Source organism: Propithecus coquereli, unplaced genomic scaffold (genome assembly GCF_000956105.1).
Source record: "Propithecus coquereli isolate 6110/MARCELLA unplaced genomic scaffold, Pcoq_1.0 Scaffold251, whole genome shotgun sequence".
In the NCBI taxonomy this organism is placed as follows: Eukaryota; Metazoa; Chordata; class Mammalia; order Primates; family Indriidae; genus Propithecus; species Propithecus coquereli.
In genome coordinates, this window is record NW_012148075.1 from 782,967 (window position 1) to 801,324 (window position 18,358).

An 18,358-nucleotide genomic window follows, 5' to 3' on the forward strand; every position below is an offset into this window, starting at 1 on the left:
AAAAAAAAAAAAAAAAAAAGAGAGGTATTCAATGTCAATTGTCAGATTACCCCAAAAATTCTAAGAATTCACTCAAATAGTTATTAATATGAGCGGTGCCTCTCTGGATGAATCAAATTGGGTATTGTTTTAAGTAGAATCAATCTGTATTTGTTCATTATTAGCATAAACATTTTGGTAGGCATTTTTGTTCCAGTAGTTGGATGTGGTGGGGCCAGGACATTAGTCTGGATGACTTCTGAAGTTCCCTATAACCACATGGTTTCAGAGTCTACAGATGACACTGGGTTAGTCTTTGCAAACAGGTGCTTTCTGTTGTGCTGCATCCTAACCAAGATATCAAAGCACCTCTCCAAAGATTTCTGGCTCACATCCTGGGGCAGGAGAAAGTCAGGAAAATTGTAGTCTTTTGCCATCAGAAACTTAGATTTCTGGGAGAAATAATGAAACGATAGCTTCAAATCTCCTCAATCTTCATTTTGCTGTGATTTAACATATAGTCAGATAGAATTCCCTACCCCATCTCCCCCCTCTCACCCTAATAGACAAAGCTTTTAATTCCCCAGATGCAGTCCACAAATCCTCTACCCCTCCTCAAAGTCTCTGAATGTCCCCAAACAGGAGTGTCTGCACCTGGCAACCACAGGTGGGGTCATGAGTGAGGCTTCCCGACCCATCCACTCCTGTGCACTCAACCAAGCAGATGGGAATGGTGGCCGGGTGACTACACACATAGCCCTGCAACAGAAGATGCCCACAGAGCATGCTCTCCCTGGTCAGGGTGGATGTGGAGCCAACCAGTGCCAGCCAGTGTGTCAGGCCAGCCCACCACTTTTGAGCCTCCCTTTCACTGGCGAATCCTCCATCATGACCTGATTAAGCCCCCTATGTCACTGTGGGCTACAGAAGTCAAGGCATAAGCAGGGGAGGAGAGTTCGGGACTATCACTGGTGTCAGCTGCCACTAGGAAGTTGTGTAAATATGGGCAGGTCCTCAGGGCTGCAAGGGGAGAAGAAGAGGTGCCTCACCTACTCTTGGGGCTGTCCCCACCCCAGTGGCCAGGGATACAACAGGCCTCGACTACCACAGGCCTCACATGAATTCATATGCAGCTATCATTCTAAATGGATGGGAAAAAAAGAAAAAAACTCATGATTTGGGCAGGCTCCAGCATGAATATTTATATATTCACTCCCCAAAACTCAGCAGCTTTCTCTGTTCATTCAAGACCTCCTAAGACTTATAATGAATTTAAAATCCTGTATTAGACAATCATATTCCTCCATGACCAAATCTGCATAAGACTTTATCCTAAAATTTGCATTTTAATTTAGAATTACCTGGCAAGGACAATGGAGCCCTAACCATACACCAGTCTAACCACACTGTCTTCAAAGTCTTCACACAAAGGTTCACAGGGACCCTCTGTTATCCCAGGTGTGCTAGTCACTGTTTGCTCTTGGTGAGCACAAGGTCAAGTGTGGGAGACACACAGAAAACCAGATCATTAGAGTAAATGCCAGGATGGAGTCAGGCCTGGGCCTTGGAAGCCCAGAGAAAGGATTTCAAATATAATGAGTCTTGTAGGCCAGGTGCGGTGGCTCACGCCTGTAATCCTAGCACTCTGGAAGGCCGAGGCGGGCGGATTGTTTGAGCTCAGGAGTTCGAGACCAGCCTGAGCAAGAGCGAGACCCCGTCTCTACTAAAAATAGAAAGAAATTATCTGGACAACTAAAAATACATAGAAAAAATTAGCCGGGCATGGTGGCGCATGCCTGTAGTCCCAGCTACTCGGGAGGCTGAGGCGGTAGGATCACTTGAGCCCGGGAGTTTGAGGTTGCTGTGAGCTAGGCTAACGCCACGGCACTCACTCTAGCCAGGGCAACAGAGTGAGATTCTGTCTCAAAAAAAAAAAAAAATGAGTCTTGTAAACTATTTCAAATACCCCAAATATCTATATTTCCTTAGTTTATCTATAAATGGGAAAAAAGTTGCTATGCTTTCCATATTGTTAGATGGGTAAAATGCCAGTAAAGACTCTCCTTTCTTTCCTCAACTTCCCATCTGAAGTTAATCAAGAGCAGGACAAGTAAGAGGGATGAGAAATGACCCAGAGGCAAAGGCAAGTAGCTGACAGAGATAAAACACTACGGAGATCCCAGAAATGTTCTAAACGGGCTCCAGGCACACTCACAAGAGTTGTTTTAAAAATAAAACAAACCAAACACAGAGAATAGGCCTGTGGCCAAAGCCTGCTCTTATGGTCCATCCCCATGGAGAGGTATGCTCTCATGCAACCACGTGTGTGATTTCCGTGCATGTGAATATCAGAAAAAAGTCTGGAAGGAGGGATCTCCACGGGGATTCATGTGATTGCTGTATTCGCCCACATGGAAAAGCATCTGGAAGGATGTACACTCAAATGGTACCATCAGAGATTAATGTCTAGGGCTGGGACTTGGGGTGACTTTTTCTTTTATACTTTCCTATCTTCTGAATGTTTTCTACTGTAAGTAATATTCATAATTTTTAAAAATAATACAATTTTCATTATGGAAAAAAACAAAAAAGGCCTTCACAAGCTGTTAGCAGTGACTTCACAAAAAAACATGTTTGCGGTGGGAATGGGGACACCAGGCGGAACGACGCCAGCTCAGCCACAGGGGAATCCTTGACCTCCATCCGGATTTGGAAGATTCTGACCACACCCCATTGCACCATTGTCCAGCTGTGGACAATCTCTACTTGAAGAAGTGATAATCATCGCCATGTGTCTCATCCTTTAGGGCTGGACAGTGAGGGGGAAAGACACTAAAAGCCCAACTGACATCAGAGCAACTCATCAACTTGCACACCAGTCACCCCCACAGTGACTCCACCTTCCAAGTCCCGACCAAAATAAAGAAATAAAAATACCGAAAATATAATTAGTCTCCATCAAATCTGGCCTTTAAAAATTCTCCCAATTGGTCAGAACTAAAGCCAATAAAACTAAAATCTTCAAAATCAGAATGTCTTTTAAACGTTCTCTAATCAATTGACTTTTGTCTTCTCTCCCCCACTTCTCACACAGGTCAAAAGTAACTTGAAAATAGCACTATTCATAAATTTCTCCATCTCCCCATGCCACCCCTGAAATACTGACTTTCACTGATTTTTGAATGACTTAGTTCTTTGATGTGGCCACTTGAAAATAATGGTGCCTATCTGAAAATAAGACACACAACTGCAAATGTATTAAAAAGCATAGCTGTTTTCCTTGAGGGGTTTGTCCAAGCACCAAAGGCGACTGAGAGTCCAGACTTCCAAGCAGTAGCTTTACTGAGACTCAGTACATGCTAGGGAGCACCCAAGCCCACGGATGCTTCACGCCAGCAGCTGGCTTCAGCTTGTGTTGTCTCGCCTGAGCCATGATCATCTTGTGAGACAGATGCCGTCACCATTTCAAAGATGAGGAAGACAGAGGATCAGAAAGAATAAAAATAGCCCAAGCGGGTATGCTCAACACATAATTGGCAGAGCAGGGATTTCAATGTCTTCTCACTCTGAACCCCACAATGTTTCTTCTAAACCACAATGTCATGAATTGGAAGATGGACATACTCATTCAGAAGATGCTGTTCATTCGAAGTTCATGGGAACCTGCCAATAATACGCACCTTGTATAAGAAGCTTATACACCCAATAAAATTAGCACAAAAGACCAATGTTACTTTCAAGCAAATTTACCAAAAAAAAAAAAAATTGTGGAATCAGAATCAGTTTAAAAGATTGGAGAAGGGTTCCTTTGATTACATAAAAATTGCAGACATGCTATTACAGAGCTGTTCCCATCACGATGTAAGGAAGATATGGGGTGCAGGGGGTGGGGGTCTGAACCTTTTTATTCAAATTCTGCCAAGAAACCAGGATGGGAGGTGGGGGGTGGGGAGAGGAAGTGTGTTAAGTAATTTGGGCTCCTGTTCCAGCTCAGTCACTTAACAGCTATGTGACTTTGAGCCCAAGATTTAAGCTCAGTTGGCCTCAGTTTTTTAATTTATAAAAATGGGAACAACGCCTACCTCACAGGACCTCTCGAAGAGTAACGCAATCATGGACTGGACAGTGAGCGGTGTGCTCCCAAGTATTAGGTGTTCATTGTCGCTACTTCTGCCAACCAGCCAGTTCCCGCCCCTGCCTCACTGCTCATCTAGTTCCCATAACACCACTGGCCCTATCCTAGGAGTTTCCTAACATCACCCACTTGACAAAAACGACAAGAAATCTACTCCTCCACTTGAGACTTTCAAAATGACACCCAAGTAAATCCTCATGAGGACGGTTCTATGAATTTGGCTATTCTGCAGTTCTTACCAGAGTTTTAAGGATAGCACTACTGCATCTAATATTTGTTCCAGGGAATGCTTAATTTTAAATAAAAAATTTTTTAAAGGCAAAATTCCAGGCAGCTATAGGGAGAGTATTCTCTACAGTCTACTGGGGAGGGATCTGATCTGCTAAGAAAGAATGAGGAACAAACACAGCAAAGAGAAGGGTTACCATATATTCCTCACAATCATGATGCAAATTAAGCAGCAATCCTACAGTTAACTAGACATCAAGTTTATATTCACTTTAAGCCTAATTTCATTTTCACCATTAACTTCTGCTTGAGCAGCCTTGGACTTCACAATGCTTTGGTTAAATAACAAGGTCTGCTCATGATTTTAAAATTATTATTCCCTAGTTGATCATGCCAGCTAGGATACGAATAAGTGGCAGCAGCAATTTCACCTCTAGTTCTCAAATAAGGAATCCTACAGACCTAACCTTCTAAATTATTACTTATTTTGGTGCTAATATTGTTAGATTAATCAGTATTTCTGAAACTAACCAGAGAATCTATCAGGAAATCAAATTCTCCTTCAGAGAATCCTCAAATTCTTCTCCTCATTTTTTCCTATCATTAGGACCTTTAATTTTCTTTCTCTATAGTAATTCATCAAAATCCCAGTGCACTTTTAAAGCTGGTCCCCCTACCTCAATTCCTACTCCCAAAATAAATTCCAGATGAATCTATGATTTAAACATGGTAATTAAACTATAAACATACTGTAAGAAAACACTGAAGAATATTTTCATAATTTTAGAGCAGAGAGGCCCTTTCTAAATATGATGCAAAAAAGGGTGCAGTGGCTCACGCCTGTAATCCTAGCACTCTGGGAGGCTGAGGCGGGTGGATTGTTTGAGCTCAGGAGTTCGAGACCAGCCTGAGCAAGAGCGAGACCCCGTCTCTATTAAAAAAAAAAAAATAGAAAGAAATTATCTGGACAACTAAAAATATATAGAAAAAATTAGCTGGGCATGGTGGCGCATGCCTGTAGTCCCAGCTACTTGGGAGGCTGAGGCAGTAGGATCACTTGAGCCCAGGAGTTTGAGGTTGCTGTGAGCTAGGCTAATGCCAGAGCACTCACTCTAGCCAAGGCAACAAAGTGAGACTCTGTCTCAAAAAAAAAAAAACCAAAAACCAAAAATAAAAATATTCATAAACTTTACTACAAAAATTTAAATATTCTACATAGCAAAAAAATTATTCAAACTCAAAATGAAAATTACCTACTAGGAGAAAATATCTATAGTACAAATGACAGGCAAAAAACCAAAAGTCCTTCATATACGAAGAGCTACTGCAAATCAAGCAGAAAAAAATGAGCTCATTAGAAAAATGAGTGAAGGACATAAATTGGTAGTTCACATTTAAAAAATACAAGTGGCCAATAAACATTTGAAGACACATTCAGCTCCAGTCATGATTTTAGAAATGAAAATGGAAATAATGGGATATCCATTTTCGATCTGTGAGAACATCAAAAACTAAATGTTAATACCCATGGTTAATATGAAAGAGGAGGACAAACCCTTACATACACAATTGGTGGGAGTACAAATTAGGGCAACTTTTTTAGAAGATAATTGAGCAATGTCTATCAAAATTTAGAAGACATATTCTATGATCCAGCAATTCCATTGGTATAAATTCATCCTATATACACCTAGAGTTATAAAAACATATATACACAAAGGTGTTTACTATAGCGCTATATATAAAAACAACAAAGAAACAAGTCTAACTGTTCATCAGTAGAGGACTTCAATAAAGCATTAACATCTATTCCTTAGAATACCATCCAGCCATCCTAAGAACAGTGAAGTAGATTCATGAGTCTAATATAAAAAGATCTCCAAAATATATTAATAAGTGAAAAAAAGAGAAAAAAGTATGCATCATATGATCCCATTGGTGTAAAAAAAACAGATGTATATATAGATACAGATAGATAAATGCAAATGCACATACCAAAACATACTAATACATGCCTAAATTTACTAGAATGACTATACAAGAGCAGTTAAGAGAATCATCTCTAATGAGTATATATGGGAATGGGGGGACAGGTTTTTTTTTATTTTATCCTCTTCTGTTTTATAAAAAGGAAAAAGCTACAAATAAAATGAGAAAAAAAAAAAAACTGCCCTGCATAGGTGTGTGTAGAACTGATGAAATGTCTAGAACTCCTACTATAATTCCTGGAAAATAGAGAAGGCCAGAAGGAAAAAGGCTTTAGAAAGAGGGTCCTCCCTACAGTTCCAGAAGATTCAGCTTAGGGCAAGTTAAGAGGGGCATTGCAGGTGAGTGCAACTGTTTTAAGCAAGTCAAGAAAAAGAGTATGTCCGCCAGGCACAGTGGCTCACGCCTGTAATCCTAGCACTCTGGGAGGCTGAGGCAGGCAGATCGTTTGAGCTCAGGAGTTTGAGACTAGCCTGAGCAATAGCAAGACCCCGCCTCTACTAAAATTAGAAAGAAATTAATTGGCCAACTAAAAATACATAGAAAAAAATTAGCTGGGCATGGTGGCGCATGCCTGTAGTCCCAGCTACTCGGGAAGCTGAGGCAGGAGGATCGCTTGAGCCCAAGAGTTTGAGGTTGCTGTGAGCTAGGCTGACACCACGGCACTCGCTCTAGCCCGGGCAAAAGAGTGAGACTCTGTTTCAAAAAAAAAACAAAAAAAAAAGAAAAAGAGGATATCTCTTAAAAAAACGTAAAAGCATTATGAAGAAATCATTTGGGGTTGTACTTAGAGGCAAAACAGCAAGGAATATCTAAGTAAGAGATTTCACACAGCCCTGAGCTGGAAGGCAGGCAGGTTATAATATACAGAATCATCAGCAGTTTCAAGTGTGGAGCTTTACACAGATTCATGGAATACAAAAAAGACAGCAGTTGGGTACAATAACTAAATTTGAACTAACGATATAAAAGTGATAGCCCTTTGAACATTAATTTTAACAAATATTTATTGCCCTGCATAGATGCATTTTGAAATTATTTACTATATTTTAATGATTGCAAATTCTCCACAATAACCCATGAAAATGCCCACCTCCTATCTCCTGCACATCTAACACAAGATCTCAGAAGATCCTGGGGAGAAAATTAATCATACCTGGACGCCAAGGTACCGGAGAACATTTTTACACACTTAGAATGCAGAAGCTCCTTGCAAAGCACGTAATCGATTTGGGGTCTGAGTTTTACTCAAGCATCAGTGACAACAACTAGTCTTCACCAACTGTAAATCTGACAACTCTGCCTTCACAATGAAATCATCCCCTAGAGCTTCTCAATAGACCAATTAACAGCTGCCTAAACTGACAAGAGAAAGCAATGGAAGTGTTTTTCCAGAATCAGCTCCCACAGTGTCTGCATGCCTCCGTATTCTACCTACAAGAAAATCCTACTACTTTTCTCCTGGCTTAAAATTTAAATGCAGCAGGACAAGTAGGAATTCCATTACAGTGGCTAACTGAAAAAAATAACATGAAAAACATCTTCCCCAAAGAAACAGATAATTGGGCTGAAAGGCAGCCATCCAGGTTACTCTAATGCCTCCTTCCTTTCCTGTGGTTACTTACCTTAGAATTCATTTCCATGTGGTATTTGGCACATGCTCGAAGCTGAGTCACCCAAAACTGTTTCTCTTTTGCATCAGCAGCTAAAATAGAGAAAATAGAGAAAGAAAAGCAGAGATTGTTCCAAAACACATCCAACTTATTTCTACACCCACCTAAGGGGGTGGGCGGCCAGGGAGGGGGAAGGGAAGAGGGAGGGAGCAGGCGGAGAAAGCAGATGTAGATCTCCACGTTCTCAAGTGGCCTGTACTTACACCAAAACACAAATCACACTAAATCTCCGCTGAAAATTCCCTCAAGCCACATTAAAAATGGATTCTGAAATATCTGGTATAAGAATAATTTTGCCATTTGTTTTAAACTCCTCTGAGAATGTCAATTCTACTTCTTTAAAAAGGCAGCAGGGAAGGGAACACATGCTTATTTTCAAATGTCTCTACCTTGGGTAACTAATATGTATCGAAGCACAGTTTTTCAAGGCCATTTGTTAGAGCTGTACTGTGGAATTATTAGCGTTTACAAAATTAGCATTCAGTTGAATTACCATTTTAATATGTGTTCTCAAAGATTCATATGATGATTGGACAGAGCAAGATACCAACTGCTGCCTTAGAGACTCTCAAATTCCCCAAAAAAGAGACATTAAAATGCAAGTCAACTGCATAGTCACATTCTTTCCTCTATACCCCAACTCTAAAATAATATATATGAAATTATTCTTAAGTATTGTGGACACATAACAGGTTCTAATATAATCTAAATCATCCATTTAACTGCATAATGAACTGCACAAATATTATGGCATTAATTGCATAAATGTTGACTATGCAGAAAACAGAATGCTTCCCCTGGAAATTATAATTGTTTACGGAAATGGGCCTCAGTGTCATTTGTCAATAAAACCTGATTTCAGCTTGAACTTTTAGGTAAAGAAATCTAACAGAACGGGAAGTTCCTTTGCTTAGTTCTAAACTAAATCTAAATCTAAACTTAGTTCTAAATCTAAACTAACAAAATGGGAAATTCCTGGAGATGGCCCTTCCAAATCTAAAATAATTTGTCTGTCAAGAGGCCTGTTGTACAAATATGTTAAACACAGTATAAAACCAGATGAAACTAACTTCCAAAGACAAAAAATTTTGCAGAAGTTAGAGTCCTTTTCCTTAGGAAACCTGAAGAGTTGCCAGCTTATGGCAGTACTATCCAAAGGCGTAGCATCAAAAACATTCCTAAAAGCTGCGCATCTCATGACATCCTGATCCAACTGTCCTGTGAGCATGTGAGATGTGAAATGAGAAAACCAACAGCCAGCTCCTTGTGGAATGGGCCAAGAACAAGCCATAAACATGCAGAGTTTTATCCTGCCTTTTTGTAGTTTATAAGTTTTAAGCTAAATTTAGCTCTGATGATTATTTCATGCAGATAATAAAACTTTTCCATTTGCTATTAAAACTACCCTTTAAAAGAACCTAGGGTTTAATAATCCAGAGAATATTAACAATTCAATGGCAAAACAAGATGGCTCAAATGTCAAATTAGTTGGATTTTTCTTTTGTATGGGTTTGTGTCATTTTATAAACCACAAGCAGAGGGGAGAAATGCCATTAAGTTTTTTCACCTGCTATTGTTTCTGCTCTGACAATTTATTAAGCAATAAATGGCAAAGCGAAGCCAAGGACCACATAAATCTAGCCAGCTGGAACACACACTGCATGAATCTCAAAAGTGAACATGAATCTTACCACGCTTCCAAAAAACTCTTCTTCTTCAACTATAGGCATTTTTATTTCATTGTTTTATAGATTCTGAAATATGATTTGTAAATAGATAATAAAGAAACATTAGCTTATTCCATCTCTTGGGTAGTAAAGCTTGACAGTAGAATAGTAAAAATTGGACTGAGATGAGGAATCTAGGCCTTCCATCTGGCTTTGCAGAGGCAACCTACCATGGTCAAGGAGCTAGAATAAGGTGCCTTTTCTTGGTACTTAGCTCTTACTTAGGCAAAGGAAAATGTTATATAAGATGGCAGAATTATCAACCACCCCTCAATACTTGATACATACTACCTTTCCTCAGGCCTTACTAAATAATATTGACTGTGCACATGTGTGCACATGTGTGCGTGTGAGCGTGGGCATTTGGATTTTTGTTCATTGTTTTGTTTTGTTATTTTAGTATAATAGGAGAAAACTGGAAGAAGAATCACAGCAATGCAATGATAACAAAATCCTGGTAGAATGATCTAGCAATCAAATTATACTGTAATTGCATTACAAGTCTGACATTTCCATGTGATACATGTGCCTTGAGGGTGAATGCTGGACTCCCTAGATAGTCATCCTCATTTCTGAGAATGCTGAGCAGACATCTGAGCAGACACCAGTTTGCAAGAAGCAAAGACCAGGGAAGAAAGCACAGAGAGGGAAATTAACTCAACACCAGTTGGCTTCTCAACCGGCTCTACCACCATGGATTGAATAAAACTTGAATAAAGGGGCCCATTACTAACAAATGCTTCCAGAGAAACTTTGAGAGGAAGGCACTATGACCCTTGAAAGGCTTGCTGTCAGCGCAGCCCCCACAGGACGCTGTAGTGAAGACTTGTACTATGAGGTCAAAAATGTACATACTGAGCTAATATTTGAAATCTTCAAAGTCCTAAGGCTCGCTGTCTTTGCAATCACTCACCTTTCCTTTGTCCTTAATTCTTTAGTTAATTAAGACAAGCAATTCCTGATGTCAGCTCCACATCCCCATCCCAGGGTTAAGAGGGGCTGTGTCTGTCACCACATAGTCCTCCAAACACAGCAAATTGTTAAAGATGATTTAAAAAAAAAAAAAATCAGAAAACAAGAGCCATCACCATGGCAACTATAAATGGAACCCATGAAGCCTGTCTGAAACATTACCAGGAGAAGAACCTACCTCTCAGTTTATACATCTCTCCGTTAGCAGAGTACACGACCAGCATGTGGGGAGCTTCGTCGCTCAGAGACACTATGGCTCCAGATAAAGACAGGGCTCCTCGAGGCTTCTGGTGTTTGCTTTGCTCATTCACAAAATACTGCAGGATGCCGGCCTCAAAATCCAGCACAAAGTACCTGCGCAGAGAAACCACAGCACATCATTTTTCTCCCCCAGCCTACTGCACACGGCAAAGCAGAAAAATCAAGGCAATCCTGAAGTCCACACCAAGGCTCCAAATCCAAGAAGCTGGAAACCCAAAGTCCCTGCCACACGCCCCACAGAAGCTGACCCCAGTAGGAAGAGAGCACCGGGTTCTTACATCGGAATGGAGCTCGTAACGGGCCACTGTGGGCAAGTGTCAGGTCCGCTCAGGGTTTGGTGCAATGCCTACCACTTCGCCTGGTGACCACGGACACCACATTAAACTCAGGACAGCAGAGACAGGCAGTGCAACGCGGCCTCTCCACATAACACACCCCACATGACTTCTTGGGAACAGCTGGAATTTACCAGGCCTTTAAGACAGGTGGATTTATACCCAGAGAGCTCCAACTCCCTGCCAGCAGCATGGGTACCCGTGAGGAACCTGAGCACCTGGCATCAGCCAGGAAACTAGAGGTGCTTCCGCGACCACCTGGACACATTCCAGCAAGCCCTTTCATATATTCTGTTTCACACAAAGAGGCAAAGATTCCCTTTGCTCTGGGAGGTTGAAATGCCACTGAATTCTACATCCAGGGTAAAAGAAGAACGACAATTTGTGTAAATCATACAATGAATCTGTGTAGCCAAATATCTGGCCTGTTTATTGTCTCAAGCCATTCCTGCCTAAGAAGTAGTCACGACAACTTCCCCTTCTCCACCAGGATAGAAATGTCTTCATCTCAGACTCAAATTCTTCCTGTGGCCTAGAGGCCCAACACAGTCCACACTGACTTTTCTACCTTCTCACTTTATGCTCCACCCACACACTCTTCCTTCATATTCACCAAGTTGCCTCCTACCATAGGACCTTTACACATGCTGTTCACAACTGCTCCCTGTCTGGAGCAGTTACTCAAAGTATGGTCCACAAATTTTGATGGTCCACCAACTGTTACCAGTCCACAATAGTCTTTTGAAACTTTTTCTGCCATTTGGCTTTGTTTCAACATCCAACTGCCTGATCAGTTGGACATGTCTCATTAAACAGTTCAGATCCTGTCAAACACATATGGCACATGCATGCTACATACTAGTAATGAATCAATCAAAATGCAATTGGGTGGGGGAAGCAGATCCTTCACCACAGTTAGAGAAATACTTGCCCAGAATGTTATTTCTCCTGCCTAGAACATGGTTCCCTCCCCTTCTTGCCACGTGAACTTCTAACCAGGTCAAATATTCTTCCCTGTAGTACCCTGAGATGCTCCTTCATGGCACTGGCCCCAGTGGAAGTCTACATTTGTAGGATTATCTGATTCAATGTCCAGTTTCCCCACTAGACTCTATGCTCTGTGGAGATGGACCATGTTTCCCCCCTCAGAGCCCAGCACAATGCCTGACACTTCATTGCTACACAGTTAACACTTGTGAAAAAAGTGAAGGAAAAAACCTACTGAATCCCACAGTGCTGCGTTCACACACCAATGCACCTGGTCATACAGGGAACTCAGAGGCACTACGAAATATTACATCTTTGAGGGATACAAGGCGAGACTCAACACAGGTCAGATACCATCTGCACTATTAACTCAGGTAGTTTTCACAGTTTCAATATTTTATTGTCCTACATTCCTTTCAATGACATTTTTGCAAAGGGTTTCAGCAGGTGTTGTGATTAAAAAACAAACATCGGTGTAGAACAGGGAAAGAGCAATGTCCAGTATGATGCCCAGTTTGGAGAAGCTGTATAGTGCCCACAGGTCACACATCTCTTTTATAAGTAATTCTGGTTATTCAAGAAAAAAATATTTTTCTCTGATATTATTTTTTTCAATGGCTACTGAGTTAAGACATAAATATGTATGAGGTTGTGTGGAACTAACCACTAAATAAATGAAACTGTTAGATATTTTTGTTAACTTAAAAGCACCACCAACCAAAAAAGTTTACAAACCTCTGACCTAATTCATTCTCACAGTAACCTAACAGATAGATATTATCCCCATTTTACAGATATCCTGAGACTAGAGGAAACTCAAAATCTAAGCCCAGCTCATCCGTATCCAAGGTCCATGCTTGGTCCACTCCAGCAATCACAAACTCTCCCTTGATACTCATTCGAGTGATGTCTTGTCATTTCTCCATGTTACCTCTCCATGACCTACTTACGTATTTTATTCTCCAAACCTTCCTGCTCCAACAGAGCTAAGAGAGCTGAAACCTCCTCTGCCTAGCACCGAGGCCCCTAGTCATCGCCTTCCCATGGAACAAGGTGCAGCCATCTCATTAGCACATGACTGCCCAGGCCTCAGTCCTCTAAGGAATCTTCCACTTGAAATTATTTTTAATATTCCAGATGGCCTGGCCAACGCTATTTCACTCCTCTCCTTCCCGCCCATCGCTCAACCCACTATAATAATATAACAATAAAGATACTTCTGGTTCTCATGATGGCGTGGATAAACCAAGACACAAAAATGTGTCATAACCAGGGTTATTCAAAGTGTGATCCTTAGCCCAGAAGTATCAACATCTCCTGGGACCTTGTTGGAAATGTAAATTCTTGGGCCCCACCCAAGACCTGCTGAATCAGAAACTCTGGGGTGGGGCCCAGGAAGCTGTATTTTAGGCTTCCCAGCAATTCCAATGCTGGCAAAGTTTGACAAGCAGGAGCCTAAACTACCATCATCAATTCCCTCTCCTCCTCTTCCAGTGGTCACAGCCAAAATATATTGCTCAGCTTCCCTTGCATGTAGGGTGTGGCTGTTTGAGCTTGAGCCAATAGAAAGTGAGCAGAAGTAATGCAGGCCTGGCCCAGAAAACTCTGTCTCTAAAACACACACACTAGAATGGAGATAGCCTACAGGGCAACTCTGAACCCTACAGTGGGCGTGGCAAAGACGCAAGAGGGCAGGAGCCTGGCTCCTGAATCACCACAGGAAGCAAATCACCTGTGGAGGAACAGCCACAGCTGTTCTAAACGAGAAAGGACCTTTGAGGAGGCCACTAAGATCAGATCTGTTAGAGCAGCTAGCCTTACGTGAACGAGTACACACAGAAAAATTTTATTTCTATTTTTATGTCCTTCTATTTGAAATTTGCTCCTACTCTTTAATGTGGGACAAAAACCAAACTCCTTCAACGAGAGAAGAACCAGGGTAACTTCCGAGCTGCCGATGGGCAAATTACTTAACTGCTGGCTCTGCCTTCTCCTTGGGAGTATTTTCAACTTGACCTATATTTAATGTCACTGTGGCTGTAGCTGTGCAAATACTGCTCGTGGGAAGTCAGAGCATTAACGAGAGTAGGGAAGGAGACGAGGCTCACACTACAGCACCTGGGGTCCCCCCACACGGACACAGAGCTGGGGCATCCGCACTGACAAGCAAGTCACCCTCACACAGGGGGAGTGGAGAAAGAAGGGGATGAATACTCAAAGAAAAGACAAACGTGACTTGCCCTCGGCTTCCTCCCTTGCTCCGTCCACACCCTGGAAAACAGGCTCAGCCTCTGTCTCCTATTGTATGCACCAACTTACCGACTGGTAACCTGTCAGCTTTCCTCTCTCCTGAGGCAGCTTCCCAAATATGCCTCCTGTTCCAACAAATAACTGTACATACATTTGCAAAGGCCATTATTCAAAAGCTGGTACAAAGAAATAAATTGAATGTTGTTTATTTTCTCAGTATGGATGACAGAATAACCAATTGATGTCACATTATGCAGGATATGGGGACACATTAATGATTTTTCACATTCCCTATTTCAAACCGACACCTTAATTCTAACCTCCTGACTCAGATGGAAGAAAAAGAACATATTTCCACCGCTTCCTAAACTACTTTAAATGCAAATGCCCAGGTCTGAATGTGTACTAAGGAGGGTTATCAATAAGTTACTCCTTTTCTAAAGACAGTTAAAAATTTCATCATATGTGGAGAGGAACGATGGGATGCTATCTGATTAAAAATTGCAACAGACGAAACCAAGTATTCTTTCAGAATGGCCTTTGAACGTTATATCAGCTGTGTGATACACAGGTAAGGACGGTCTATACGGCATTAAGAAGAACAATTCCTGCGGGTCACATCTCCTGCTAGGAAGGAAATTAAATTTGGTTTCCCACGGGGTCATGGCTCTGTCAGGTACTGCTGTTTGGGCCTGCAGCGATATCTGAAAGTCACAGCTTTCATTCTAAATAGGAAAGTTAACTACATTTCTGGATTAGGCTTCATTAAACCAAGTGAAATTGTTAGATAAAATCCTGAAACATTTTTAAAGGCCTTCCCTTCTAGAGAACTGAATAAGGCAAACCTAATTCCTAGATTCCAAGATTTTTTTTAATTCATATCTTTGAGCTTTAGTGTGCAATTTGACTGCTGTGTCAGTGAGCTTAATTGTAGACAGAGTATATTTTCTTTGCCATGTTAAAAAAAAAAAATCAAAGAATGTGCTAGGGGGAGTAAGGGAAGATGAGAGGAGAAATCAAATAAACCCATGAAGAAAGGAATCTTAATTCTAATCAGGCCAGCTTCTTGGAGGCCCCCTTGCCCAATCCCCAAGCTGGGAGATGCAGCAGGCACAGACCCCTTCCTGGGAAGGGCTGGGGACAAGCCGTTGCCTACCAACAGCCTTCAGACAAATCCACTGCTTTCGCAACAAACACAAGTGCACGCCCGTAAACCTGCATCCTCGACACTCACACGCTCATATATTCTCACCCTGATAACCACAAAGACATGCAGCTCACACACTCGACAGGTACTTGCATTCACACTCACACGTGCACACGCACAAACTCATGCACATCTGCACAACTGCGCTCACACTCACTTCCACACACAGCACTGCCCTCCCCTACTCACGGTGCCTTCCCAGTCCCGCATCTCTGAGGGGTCATTTGCGTGCACTGGCAGCGCCTTTCACCCCCTGCCCCATCTACCTGGCACAGTTTCATTAAGGTTCAACTTCAGGGTCTAAAAGTTGACAGAAACGTACATTTTTCCTCTGGGGGAGAGGCGGGGCCTAGGAGCGCACCAGCGGCCCTCAGCCAAGCCGCAGGCAGGAAGAGAAACGCGAAGGAGGGGGAGAGGCGGGCAGGGGAAGCCGCTCGTCCACGCCACCAGGCAGCAGGTGCAGCCAGCTACCAGAAAAGTGCAAACACGCAATGGAAAGGGCTTTCTTTGAAGAGGAACTTTGCTAGACAGGCTGGTCCTGACAAAAGGCGGAATCATTTCATCTAAATTTAAAAGTGAAAAGTAAAACGACAAGAGTAAAAGGCCTGAGAAGGGGAGGTTAGGGCTCCCTCCTTGCCACTGAGCAGAACACCCTTCACAGCCACGTTACTGCTGTCACCAAGCGGCCGCCAGACCCCTCTCGTGAGGGTCAGCCCCTCACCTCCACACGAGACACCAAGGCCAGGCCCACCTGCCCCCGGGGAAGAGGAAGGAGCACCAAGCGCCCAGCCGGGGGCAGCCTCACTGGCAGGTCGGCCCCTTGCTGGGACCTGCCCCGCGGCCCCAGCGCTCTGAATTCTCAGCACCTGCTCCGCTGCCCGACTGCGACTGCGTGAACAGGGCCTGTGCAGACTTCTGCACCCCGTGCCGTCCTGACCAACGGCAACAGCAAGTGTGTTCTCCGCACGGGATTGTTCACCACCCAACTCTCCCAGAATCCCAGTTGGCGCCCACACACCACGTAGGAAAGACTGAGACCCTCGCCACCTTCCGCTCCCCCCTCCTCCCTGGTTCCTCTGACGGCCCTGCCTGGTGCAGGCTCAGAGCTGGGGGGCAGTTCTTCCCAGCACCGTGCACACCGATTCCTGAGGTTCCGGTAGCCTTCCAATTCCCTTCTGCCCACAGACACTTAAATCATCACCATTCCTGACATCAAGAAGCAATATGTTTCTAAAACTTCCATTCTACTACTTACGGAAAATAAAAACTCAGGAAAAATCAGTAAAGTGAAACAGTATGTGAAAGAGAGGGCAAATTGTGGATGCATTTTCCTAAATTTACCTTGTCTTCAAAATTAACATCATCTGTTGGTCATTAATTGAAACCGTTTCATCTTCAGAAATCAACATATTAAAGTTACCTCCTTGGAGCCACCAGGCTCACATGAGAAGGTGCTTACACATCCCCAGGTGGGACCTACAATGCCTTGATCATTGTGATTAAGGAAAGCAGACTGTATCACCCCAAATATGCCTCAACCTAGAGGGTAGAAGGAAAAGAGAGATTTTTTTTTCCTTCCCTACAGTGGTCTTATTACCTCAGAAGAATTTATACTCAAAACCCTTAGAGTTTCTGGCTTGAGAGAAAAGGATAAGTGTTCCAGAATTTCTCTCATAACCACACTTCCTAGAAAGGAAGATGCTGGATCCTACAAACAAAACCTACCACAGGTTCCAAGGCATAGCACCTGCAGGCGAACTCAATCCCAGACAAGCTTTAAAGTCTAGAATCTTCTTTACTCTTGGAATTTGTGGCAGTAGCTGGAGAAACCAGTGGTCTTTCTACGTCTCTCAGTTACCTACTTATTACTCATCTGTGACCACAGAGTCCTGTCGCTGCCACCACCATCCTCCAAACCACCAAGATACAGAGGTTCCAACACACCCCAGATAGTACTAAATTGTCAGAGGGCCCTCAGGCTCATCACCAAGCAGGGGACAAATATACTCTATTACATAAGAAGTATTTTAGAACACAGTCCATTATTAAACATATTCAAGCACTCAATGCAACAAGTTCAATTCTCAAAAACATCAAGAAAAACTTGATGTAACACATCCTGTCTATAGCATAACCATTATGCTTGTCTTCAGAAATCTTAAGATATGTAAACTGAACCATCAATAAAAATAATTGATAAAACTTACAGAGCATTATCTATGTGTCACACATTGTGTGCTGCACACAAAATTAATTCATTTATGCCTCACAGCAGTCTTGGAAAGTAGATGTGATTATAAACCCTTTCTACAGATGAAAACCTTCAAGCACAAAAAGGCTGATAACTTTCCCAAGATCTTACAGAGAGAGGAAATGACGGGGCCCAGATGGTAACCCGGCAGTCTGGCTTTCTAGCCCATGGCTCTAAACCATTCAGATACTGTGTATTGAGAGAACAGATGCAAAATTATGTACTCTCAACAACACAGGGTCAAAATACATAAAGCAAAAACTGATAGAAATACAAATAGAAAATAAAACACAATCATATAGGGGAAAATTTAAAATCCTATCACCCAGAATTCACGGATACACAGAAAATATATAGATTCAGAACA

The 18,358-nt window shown here is 42.3% G+C and overlaps 1 protein-coding gene across 2 annotated transcripts in view; it reads right to left on the reverse strand.

The window, feature by feature from the left end:
• OSBPL10 (oxysterol binding protein-like 10) overlaps positions 1–18,358 on the reverse strand; it is a 284,632-nt gene that overhangs the window by 166,162 nt on the left and 100,112 nt on the right. For both annotated transcript variants that reach the window (XM_012646883.1, XM_012646882.1), the window contains exons 2-3: positions 10,879–11,054; positions 7,954–8,033 (exon numbers count right to left, since the gene is read on the reverse strand). In XM_012646883.1, coding sequence (XP_012502337.1) covers positions 7,954–8,033; positions 10,879–11,054 — 256 coding nt within the window. The remainder of the gene's footprint in view (positions 1–7,953; positions 8,034–10,878; positions 11,055–18,358) is intronic.